Source organism: Orycteropus afer, unplaced genomic scaffold (genome assembly GCF_000298275.1).
Source record: "Orycteropus afer afer isolate SDZICR_OR568_19922 unplaced genomic scaffold, OryAfe1.0 scaffold00487, whole genome shotgun sequence".
Taxonomy (NCBI): domain Eukaryota; kingdom Metazoa; phylum Chordata; class Mammalia; order Tubulidentata; family Orycteropodidae; genus Orycteropus; species Orycteropus afer.
The window spans coordinates 1,967,064-1,979,087 of record NW_006922074.1 but is presented as its reverse complement, the minus strand read 5'-3'; the positions used below and the strand labels follow the sequence as shown (position 1 = coordinate 1,979,087).

At 53.1% G+C, this 12,024-nt stretch overlaps 1 protein-coding gene across 1 annotated transcript in view; it reads left to right on the top strand.

Annotated features, from left to right (window-relative positions):
• WSCD2 (WSC domain containing 2) overlaps positions 1–12,024 on the top strand; it is a 53,224-nt gene that overhangs the window by 22,246 nt on the left and 18,954 nt on the right. The window contains exons 4-5 of the mRNA XM_007954993.2: positions 8,961–9,082; positions 11,193–11,367. Coding sequence (XP_007953184.1) covers positions 8,961–9,082; positions 11,193–11,367 — 297 coding nt within the window. The remainder of the gene's footprint in view (positions 1–8,960; positions 9,083–11,192; positions 11,368–12,024) is intronic.

The window sequence follows — 12,024 nt, the reverse complement described above, 5'->3', positions numbered from 1 at the left end:
CTCTTGGTCTATGTACAGGTTCCTCATGAGCACAACTCTATGTTCTGGAATTCCCATTCTTCATAATGATATTCACAATTTGTTATGATCCACACAGTTGGATGTTTTTGCATAGTCAATAAAACACGAGTAAACATCTTTCTGGTATTCGCTGCTTTCAGCCAAAATCCAGCTAACATCAGCAATGATACCCTTATACTGGCTTCAGTTTCCACTAGCTCCCTGTCAATGGACTGCTGTAACCATTTTTTTTTTTTTAATTTCCAGCAAAATTTTACTTGGATGTGATATTAATGATATTGTTCAATCATTTCTGCATTCTGTTGGATCACCTTTCAATGGAATGGGCTCAAGTGTGGATCTCTTTCTGTCAGTTGGCCTGGTACCTGTCTTCCAAATTTCTTGGCATGGATGTGTGTGCACTTCCAGCATTCCATCCGTTTCTTGAAACATCCCAGTGGGCATTCCATCAATTCCTGGAGCCTTGTTTTTCTCCAATTCCTTCAGTGCAGCTTTGACTTCTTCCTTCAGTTGCATTGATTCTTGATCCTATGCTACCTTCTGAAATGACTGAATGTCAACCAATTCTTTTTGGTGCAATGACTCTCTGTGTTCCTGCCATCTTCTTTTGATGCTTCGTGCATCACTCAATATTTTGCCTATAGAATCCTTCAGTATTGCAACTGGAGGCTTAATTTTGTTCTTCAGTTCTTCCAATTTGAGAAATGCCAAGTGTGTTCTTCCCTTTCGGTTCTCTAACTTCAGGTTTTTGTGCATTTCATTATAATACTCTGTCTTCTCGGGCTGCCCTTTAAAATCTGTTGACTGCTATTCAAAATGTTTTCCATGAGCATTTGTTTTCAGAAGCAGATCAGCACGTCCTCCTTCCTGCTCAGTGTGGAAGCTGCACTGAAACCTGTCCCCCAAGGGCGACCCCGCTGGAATCTGAAACCCCAGTGGCATAGCTGCCAGCATCACAGCAACACACAAGCCACCACAGTATGACAGACGAGCGGTGGGACCATCCCCGAGTGCTTCCGAAACCCTCTGACTCCAGAGCAGCCTCCCCAGGGCTCAGGGTTGCCCTCTCGGTTTGGCTTCTCTGCGTTGTGAAAACACTGTGGGCTTCTATTCTTGCTGAAAACCTCAATCCCTGACTTACTGTCCCAGTTTACACTGGAGGATTTTGTATACTGTTGTTCGTTCTGGCAATTTTTTAAGTTTGAAAGTTGGAAGAGGACTTCTGGGCCAGGCCTGGAGGCCTCCCCTCCCCTGGACCCCCCGATTTTGTGATTCATACAGGCCGTCACGAGTCCTGCCATGCAGGGACAGCGGAATAATAGCTGGAGAAGTTGCCTCTTTCTGCACCAAGGAGGGGGAGCATTGGTTTCTTTTCTTTCCTAAGCAAAACCCAGGAAGGCAGTGGGAGCAACGTCAGCTTTGCACTCAGGCAGGGATTCGACCCCAGATCTCTCACTTGCTCTGTTGACTTTGGCCAAGCCACGCTCTGACCCTTAGCTGCCTTGTCTGTAAAATGGGGACAGTCACAACTTTTCATGCCTGCTGTGACCCTCAGGTGAGATGAAGTGTAGAGAGTTCTGAGCAGCATGTCCATCCTGAAGCATGGTGAGGCCCCTTCTTCCTACGGAGAAAGCTCTCCAGCTCAGTCAGGGCAGCACCCAGTCCAAGTGAGGTGCATTTCCAGCAGCCTTCTGAGCCTTTGGTGATGCCTAAAAATAGCTGGTTTGAATTCTCCTCGGACAGGTAGGCTCTTTGTATAATTCAGGCTCTCTCTGATTATAGGTAGCCGCTAACAGCTCCCAGCTCACTGCCTTTCCCCCTCGCGGGCATCTTCAATGCAGTAGAGTTTGGCCTAATTACCCAGGGGGTGGTGGCCTCATTCAAACCAAGGAGAACTCTTCCACTCCTGCCTTTAAGCCAATGCCTGTGACATTTACCCCATTTTTGTGAAACCCCAGAACAAAGAGAAGCTGGCACTTCAGAGGCACGTGCAGCTGCTTGCGGGCTGCTCCCCGGCCGTCCCCACAAAGAGCACAGCTGGACGGTTGCTCTGCTTGCCTCTCGCTTGTAAAATGCCCCAGCTGCTCAGGGCATGCTCCATCCCAGCTGGCCCCGCCACGAACCACTGACATTGTCAGAATGTGGGGTGTGGGCTTCTGTGATCCTCAGACCCCTCCTGGGGCCCTGATCGGGGTTCTGGGAAATGCCAGTGGCTGGTTTGGGGTCTCTAGAGCTGGAACCCAGCTGTGTTAGAGCAGGCCCTACCTCCTGCAGAGAGGTTGGAAGCTGGGATGTGATGGCAGCAAGAGTGAGGTCACATCCCAGCTCTGCTTCCCACTTGCTGTGCGACCTGAGGAAGGAATCTAATCAGGCTAAGACTCAAGGTCTTGACTTGAAATCAGGGCAGTAGTACTTCCTACCCCCCAAGGCTGGAGGTTCTGGGGTCACGTAAACAGTTTGCACTGACTAAAGGTCGGCAATTCAAACTCACCCAGAAGCACCACAGAAGAAAGGCCTGGTGATCTGACTCTAATGATTACAGCCAGGAAAACCCTATGGGGCAGTTTTTCTATAACACAAGGGGTCACTGTGAGTCAGAATCGACTTGACAGCAATGGGTTTTTCCCTTACACCTTCACCACATTGTAAGGATTCACCAAGATACAGTGTGTCTTATAGTAAACCACCATCACTACTGCCACGGCTGTGTTAGGTAGTAAGGGCTGGGCATCAGGAAGAGACCACTCAGGGCACAGCCCTGACCCACAGCCTGTTCACTGCACTAATCTAGGGCCCGTCACTCACACAGACCATGAGCTGGGAAAAGTGGTGGTCCCAAACTGGGTGCAAGATTTTCCTTGTGAGTGAAATATGCCTCTTTGAAGATGTCTTAAGTTGGGTTTCCCAAAAAGGAGACCTTGAGACAAGGATGGGAGGCCAGGTTTACCTGGGAGATGATCCCAGGAAGTGCCCAGAGTGGGACAGTGAGGCAGGAAGTGGAAGGAAGACAAGACAACGGGCTTTACAAAGCAGATCTTCCTACTGAGAGTGACTGAGGCCTGAGCCTACTGGGGAGCTTGTGGAGAGCATGCGTTGGAGTCGTCCTGTGAGGGACAGGAAGCCCCAGCATTGAACCTCTGCTTCTCACCCATCATTGGCTGAGGGTGATAGATTAAGTCCCTGGCAGTGCTAGCCTGTCTCTTGTGACAGCTGGTAGAAGGCCTTAAGTCAGAGTCATGAGTGTGTGCAGTAGGACCTGTGCTGGGGGCATGCTGATGGGACTCTGACATCATCAACTCCATAGGCTCTAGCCATGCTTCACGTATCGTAGACAGGCCATGGAGAAGGTATCCGGCACTTGATGGGTCTGACACTGTTACAAATGCCATTTCACGGACTCCCCCACAGCTGAGCTGGTGAATACATTCATGCCCACTTAGAGACGAGGGGACTGCAGCCCAGTGAGGACATCTGCCCACAGACATACGGCTAAGCAAGCAGCTGACCCAGGTCCGCCCGACTGCAAAGCCAGTGCCCTCCTTCCTGGGCACCAGCCCTTCCTGGCAGATGAGACGCCTGCCTACTGCTGCTGTCTGTCGTCAGCTGCTGTGGAGCCAGCCCACGACTCACGGCAACCCCACGCGCAAAGGAACAAAATCCTGCCCCATCCTGCGGCATCAGCGTGATCGGTTGTGGATCAAACAGTTGTCATCCAGAGGGCTTTCGCTGGCTGGTTTTCAGAAGTAGATCACCAGGCCTGCCTTCCTAGCCCATCTGACTCTGCAAGCTCCACTGAACCGTTTGGCATCATAGCTACAGGCCAGCCTCCACTGACAGATGGGTGGTGGCCACGCACCGGCTGCACTACCCAGGAATCAAACCGTTTCCCGCATGGGAGGTGAGAATTCGGCCACTGAACTTCCGTCGCCCTCACTGTGCAAGTCCAACATTTTATCACAGGAGAGCGCCAGGAGGGTCACGGGAATCAGGCCAGCTGCGGCTTTGAGTCACAGACGTGAGATGAGGGAGCCTCTCACACCATTGAGGGGGTAACAAGGTGGCCCGTATTACGGACAGAGGAGCTGAGGACGCTAGGAGGGTTATGTGTCTTGGCGGCTGTGTGTGTACTCAGATCACCAAGCTGTGGTGGAAAGCAACCTGCAGGGAGGAATGGCCTCCAGAGGGCTCCCCGGATCCCTGCTGGTGTGGAAGGTGCTCAAACCTGTCACTGGACGTTCTGAAGCCTCTGTGACTCCAGGCAACCCTCCCTCCAAAGTAGAATGGTCCTGACTGTAGGAAGACCCTCTATCCAACAGGTTAACTAATTCCCAGAACTGACTTCTGAAACATGCTCCATATACCTCACCATATACCTCATCCAGAGAGAGACTCTCCTAACAGTAGCACTGGCCCTTTAAGGCTTCTGAGGCCCTCACCTCATTGGTATTCCGGGCAGTCAGCCAGGGCTCCTCTCTAGCTAGAGAGTCAGGACTCATTAGCAGATGCTTAAATGTCAGAGGGAGACCAGGCTTGGCAGGGCTGGGCTTACAGTCTCCCTCTTTCTATCCTTGCAGCCTGGCCTTCTGGTGGCCACATAAATTGCCTGGGGAGGTGCCGGGGTCAGGGGTCAACCTCCTTCTTGGTTTCAGTCTAAGCACAGCTGGCAAGAGACTGACTGACCCACAGAGCTTTACCTGCCCCTTACAGTGCCCATAGCTCACAGGCTACACTTACGTCCATCTTTAAACGATCCTACCTGTTTTTCACACCTGCATCTTAGAGATGAAGAAACTGAGGCTCCTAGGAGAGGACACTAGCCCTTGGTCAAACAGCCGGGAAGGTGAAGCTGCCAGTAGGCACTGCGTGGAGGGGAGCAGCCCATTTTACAGAAGGAGATGGTGGAGTCCACAGAGAAGCAGCCTGCAGGCAGTCAGGACTAGAACTCACGTCTCTAGTCACTCTCCATCCTGAGCCTCTTGGTGCCAGGCTGAAGGACTTCCAGAACTAGAACCAGAGATGAGGGTTGGGACCAGATGGAGCCACACGATACCAACCACTCCTCAGAAGGCAGCTTGGGCAGTTTACTTCCGTAATGATGCCGCCTCGGAAACCCAAGGAGGGGTTGCTGAGTCAAGGTCGACTCAATGGCAGTGAGTTTGTTTTATGATCAGACTGGGCTGCAGAGAGCCAGGAGGCCAGAGCAGCTGACCCTGGCAGCCCAGATGAAGAGTGATTAGGCTCACGGGACCCCAGGTGAGGCCCCAGCGCCCTCAATTACCCGAAGTCAAACCTGCAAGAGAGTGCAAGGGTGCCCCTGACAGCAGGCTACCCTGGAGACCATGCTGGGTGCATTTCAGTGCTCACATGCCCACAAGTGGACAAGCACACTCCTGGCACAGAGACCTGCACCCAGCAGCCATTGTTGTCAAAGGACTGGACAAGCCCCAGCAGTGTCCCTGGCTGTGGGCAGCAGGTGTGAGGGTCCCCATGCTCTGGGCTGGACTCTAGCAGAAGGACCCACCCCTCTTGTTTCTCTCTCTCTCTTGTGACCAAGAAGGAGCTGTGTACTTGAGGGTGGGGGCGAAGGACCAACATGTCTGTTGGAACTGAGGCTGCTCCAGGATCATTGGGAAATTCCTGATCCCTGGTGGCACTGAGCCTGTCTGGGTGGAAGTCAGCCAAAGCTCAGCCCTCTGTGAGGAGAGGGGTAGCCGCTGGCTCAGCTGTTGGCTAACTAACCCAGAGAGAACCCCTGGGATAAGTGACGTGGGCAACACTTCTACTCACCCTGGTAGAAGTCAAATACATACAGTCAGACCCACGTGCCCACAGTCAGACACCCTGTCATGTGACCTGGCAGACAAGTAGACACAGACCTGCAGGACAAACCACCTGCCTTTGAGATGATTCCAACTCACAGCACCCCTGGAGGACAGAGAACTGCTCTACAGGGATTCTAAGGATGTCCTCTTCAGGGAAGTAGACCGCCACATCTTTCTCCCTGAGGGGCTGATGGACTCAAACCACTGACCTTTCAGCAGCTGAGGACTTCCCTGCCATGCCACCCGGGCTCCTTCACTTGCACGTAGACTCCCCTATTTCCACGTGGACAGACCCACATGCTTGCAGACGAACAAGGTCATGTTCACATCCCTAAGAGTCTGGCAAAGTTAGATACGGCTTCTTGCACCCACAAACACAGCCACACTCATGCATACCAGATGCACACGGCCCTCATCACACACAGCCTCTCATGCAGCTGGACACAGACCCCTGGACACATACTGTGCATAGAAGTGGACACACGTCCCTCTCATACCTCATGGCCCAATCACACTAAGATGCAGTCAGGCCCACAACCACCCACCCACAGGCAGAGTCAGCCTGATGCACCCACATACCCTCACCCCTTCGAACTCCACTCTCCTCCTGCTCAGTCCTGGGTTGAGGGCCTCGGACCCCACCAGGGTGATGGGAGGGGCCTCCTGGTAAGAACCCACCCTGAGGATTAGAGGTGGTGGGGTTCGGACCCCTACAGTGGACCCGGGACTGCCCCAGCCCTGAGGGGCCCCTGTGGCCCCAACCCCAATGCTCTTGCCCATGTCCTGGCCCCAGCTGTGACCCAGGGGGATGTTAAGATGGTCCCTCACCTAGGGTCCTGGTGAGGAGGGGGAGGATTGGGAGAGAGTTCTGGGGCCTCAGGGAAGGATCCAGAAGATGCTGCTTAAAGAGAACTGGTCCCTGGTGTCAGGTGACTCCACGGTGACAGCCTGACTTCTGAATAGTTGGGGACCAAAAGTTGAGGGAACGTGAAGGGCAGTGTTGGGAAATGCTTGCATGCTCAGGAGAGGGAGGGCTCTGAGTCCAGGCATTCCTGGGTTCAAATCTAATTCCTGTTCCTAGGCCCTGTGCACCCTTGGGCTAGTCACTTCCCCGCTCTGAGCCTAGCTTTTCCCTTCTGTGTGATGGGGAGATGAGACGTTCCTGGGAGGGCTCAGGAGGATTCCAATAGAGTATCTTGAGCATTCCTTGCAGTGTCTGGCACACAGGCAGGTGCATGTCAATAAGAGTGGGAAGCTCTGGCTTAGAGTTCAGACCGACTTGGATTCCAGGCTCAGCCCCACCTCCTGTAAGTTCAGTGACCCAGGGCCAGTGGTTTCAGCCCTCTGAGCCTGGAGGGTCACCATCTGTCAAAATGAGGGTCTTTATTCCACCAAGGTGGAAGTGAGGCTGCGTGTGTGAAGGAAGGGCTCAGCCCTGTTGCTGGCAGATAGCATGTAACCACAGTGCTGTCATGATAATAAGGACAGGAAGACATTAACATAAGCATAAATCATAAGGGGAGTATTATCAGAAGCAGCATGGCCTAATCCTGTTAATTTAAAAAAATGCTGCAACAAGCAATCTTACTGCTGTATCTTTGTGCCCAACTGCAGTGGACAGTATGGGTGGCCACCCCAATCCCCTCTACTGCTTTGACAGTAGCTGCTACTGCCTCCCAGCTGCCCCTCTCGGAAGATTGCCCTTGACCTCACAGGAGCAGCCTGTCCTTCCCAGGAAGGTGGGGTGGCCCACAGCCAATGACTGACTGAATCTTGGCCTGTCCACAAGGCTGGGGCCGTTCCCCTGTCCTGACCAGTTGCGGCAGAGTCAGTTCTGACTCGTGATGACCCCATTGGGATTTAAGTGGCTGATTTTTCAGCAGTTCTCCAGGCCTTTCTTCTGAGGTACCTCTGAGTAGACTTGAACCGCCAACCTTTTGGTGAGCAGCTGAGCACATTAGCTATTTGCACTGCCATGGAAAGGCCTGGCCATCCACCTTGACAGAACACCCACTGAAGAGCCTGTGGGGCACAGTTCTACTCTGACACACACGGGGTCTCCATGAGTCAGAGTCAAGTTGACGGGAACTGGTCTTTTTAAGGGAGCTCTGGTAGCGTAGTGCCTAAGGCACATAACTGCTAACCAGAAGGCTGGCAGTTCAAACCCACCAGCCATTCTTCAGAAGGAAGGTTGGCAATATACTTCCATAGTGATACCACCTCAGAAACCCAAGGAGAGGGGTCATTATGAGTTGGATCCAACTCGATGGCAGTGCATTTGGTTTTTGGTTTTTGGTTTTTGGTCTCCTTAAGGTGGGACCTACTCTGGAGTACAGTTTCCCCCACACTCGGGGCTCTCTGAGGGGTTACAGCCTTCCCCTGCCCTGCTCCTCCTCCCTTCCTTCTGAGCACATGTCGCCAGAAAATCAAACACACTGGGTCCCTGTGTCGGGCTCTGTTTCTAGGACACCTGGCCTAAGATCCCATCTCTGAATAATTTTCTTCAGGGGTGACTTATATGGAATTAGCAGTTGCCGCCAGATTTTCTGTTGTGCAGCTGGGATGAAGTTCTCTTAAAAGCAGTTTTCCCAACATCTCAGTCCTGTGGGGCCTGTAGGTGCCTGGGACCTGGTGTGTAGAGACGCTGCCCCGATTTTCCCCAAACCCCAGTATGATGGGAGGAATAGGGCAGGACAGCCTGAGCCTTTTGCTCCCTGGATCCTCGCACACTTGACCCCTTCTGATGAGACCATGACTGCTCCCTGGGCTGTTATTGCTTCTCTGAACAGAGAGTTGGCACCATTGAGAATGAAGAGGCAAGATGTAAGGATGCCTGACAGAGACAAGGCCATCTGTGGCCCAGGAAGAGCTACATCCCAGGGACCTGGACTGTGTACACATAACACCAGGATTGAAGAGAACTTTCTTTGAATCGTTCAGTTCCTTGGCTATGGACAGCCCAGCCCAAGAACAGAAAATGTGACTTTTCTTTCTGTCTCACTGTGTGACCTGGGGCAAGACTCTTGCCTTCTCTGGGCTTTAGTTTAGGAGCACTTCCTTCAGAAGGTGTTGTTTTCTGTCTAGTTCTAACTGCTGATTTTCCCTGTGGTTCTCCAGATGGAAGCGCGGTATTCCGAGGCTGCTTCCGCAGGCCTGACAACCTCTCCCTGGCCTTGCCTCTGACGGCTGCCATGCTGAACATGTCCGTGGACAAGTGTGTGGACTTCTGCACTGGGAAGGTGAGCACAAGGTCCTGTGTACAGAAGCCAGGGAACCCTAACTCAGAGGGAGGATGGTGCTGGAGTAACTAGGATGTTTGGCAGGAGACCCAGTGGCCTAGTGGGCATGTGCTCTGTGAAGGGAGGGGGCAACTGTTTCATGTGAGGTTGAAGTTACACAGGGTAGATTTCTCTCCCCCTGAAGAATATGTTCTAATAGTGAGGGATGGAGGTGCCATTTGAACTGGAGCTAGAAGCAAGAATAGAAGACCACCAGGTCTAAAAGGCAAGGACGGTTGCACCTTGGGACAGAGTGAGTTCCCCATCACTGGAGGTATGCACGCAGAGGCAGGGCAGGGATGGTATCTAGAACTTCGAACATTAGATAGCCATTGGGTTAGATGGCTGCAGGTTCCTTCTCACCCTGAGACCCTTGACAGTTGACTGTGTTTATCCTTCCTCCTAAGTCAGACTATGAATTTCTCAATGGTAGGAGCTGTGCCTTGGACATTTTCTATTTCCTTCCTCCCGGTAAGAACTGAGCACAGAACAGGCACTCGATGAGGTTTAAGGAGCTCCATCCTTCCATCCACAAGAGCTGATTACGGGGTGTCCGGAGTAGACCCCATTCTCCTCCACCAGTAGGTGGTTGGGCACTTCCCTCATTGATTCAGCAAATATTTAATGAGAACTTCCTCTGGGGAAGGCCTGTGCTTAGTTCTGGAATACAAAGGCAATGGTACATGGGTCTCCCTCCTCAAGGACCCTGGCATTGACTGGAGGCCTGCCTTGTGGCCCCACCTGGGAGCTCAGAGCTCACTCCTCCTCATGGATGCCCCCTCCCTGCTCTGGGTCAAAGGTCAAGCATCCTGCTTGCCATGGCTGTCACCTGAGGCCCCACATCTACCAGGTTCCTCTCAGGAAGATACACCATCATGGAGGCTGTTGCTTACTGAGGACCATGCTCACACGGTTTACTTCTCACAAGTCTCTGAGTTGGGAGTTCCATCCCATTTCACAGATGGGAAAAACCAAGGCTCAGACAGGGAAGGTCACTTCCTCAAGCACCTGGCCCAGCTGGGACTGACACCTGGGACTGGTTTCAAGTCCATGCTCTTAACTTCTGAGCTTCTTGGAGACCCTCCAGCAGGCCCAGGGTGGTGCCAACAGTCAGTGTGCTTGGTTGCTAACTGAACGGTTGGAGGTTCGAGTCCACAGAGGCTCCTTGGAAGAAAGCCCTGGGGAAAAAAATTACCCACGAAAACCTACAGAGCACACTTGGACTCTGAGCCACACGGGGTCACCGTGAGTCAGAGTCTCCACGAGTCAGAGCTGACTCACCAGCAGCTGGTTGGTGGAGGCTCAACATTGAGGTTTCCAGGAAGCACTCCAGGGGACGAGGCTGCTTCAAGCCAGCAGGCATTTCCAGGTGCATACTGTGCTCCAAATGGTCACCTGGAAGGGTGGGGGCTTGTGAGATTTAAGGGAGCTCTGGTGGCGTAGGGCCTAAGGCACTTGACTGCTAACCAGAAGGCTAGCAGTTCAAACCCACCAGTCACTCCTCAGAAGGAAGGTTGGGCAATCTACTTCCATAGTGATACCGCCTCAGAAACCCAAGGAGGGGTCTCTATGAGTCAGGTTCAACTTGACGGCAGTGAGTTGTTGTTGGCCATCATTTGGTTCCAGCACTCTCTTCTGGGCTGGATCCCCCCACCACACCCTCTCTTGGGTGACATTCCTTAGACCCTATGGGTCTCGGGAGAGCCTGCAGGTTGACCAGCACACCTCCTTGGCATTGGGCTCCCACACATGAGACAATGAGGTCAAAGGGCCAGATTATACCGAGGACTGGAGGGGAGTGAAGGTGTGTGGGTGGACTGGAAGGCCCCTGACTCAAACTCCCTCCTCCTGTTACCTCTGATCTCAGTAGGGGCCAAAGGAGAGAGATCGGGGACCACCAAGTGGGCCAGAGACACTGCTGTTCGTGGGGAATTGACTCAGGGGCAGCTGTCTTTTAAAGCTGGGTGAGGGTAGCGAAGAAGGGACAGTTGGAATGCAACTCCTCCATGTTCTGAGTCTGAGGTTGTCCAGGAACTTAGGGAGCTGCTGCCTCCTCTACCCCCACCCCCAGGAGTACCCACTGGCAGCCCTCGCGGGCACGGCCTGCCACTGTGGCTTCCCCACCACGCAATTCCCCCTCCACGAGCGAGAGGATGAGCAGCTGTGTGCCCAGAAGTGCAGCGCCGAGGAGTTTGAGAGCTGTGGGACGCCCAGCTACTTCATTGTGTACCAGACGCAGGTGCAAGGTAAGCCCAGCCTCCCAGGCAGACCCTGGCTCTCCCGGTGGCCTCTCTTGCCAAGGGCCCTAGTCTGTCCGTGTCTTACAGCGCATCAGCAAGAGAATCATGCTGGCCACAGGGCAGGGCTGGCGAAGTTGGCCAGGCTTTGAGACCTTGGGTGGGCAGCGGGAGGTTGGGCAGGGGAGAGGTGGTGGGTCTGAGACCCTCATCTCTGTCCCGCATCACTGAGGACCACCTTGGTGGCTCTTGCTCTGGAGTGGAGGCAGTGAGATTGAGGTGGGAGAGATCTGGGCTGGGAGTGAGGACCCACAGTGTGACCCCAGGCAAGTAACTTCCCCTTCTGGGCCTCAGTTTATCCATCTGTAAAATGCAGCTATAGATTGTTGATCTCCAAAACCAAAAGCAAACAAAACTCACTGCTGTCAAGTCCATTCCAACTCATAGTGACCCCCATAGGGTTTCCAAGGCTGTAAATCTTTACCAAAGTAGATTGCCTCATCTGCCCAGGGAGCAGCTGGTGGGCTTGAACCACCAACCTGGTTAGCAGCCAAGATGCCTTCCCCACTGCACCACCAGAGCTCCTCCTTGTTGACCTCCAAGGGCCCTTCCAATTCTAGAATTCTGTGACTCTATCTAGAAATTGCTCTTTCTCCATCTTGTGGA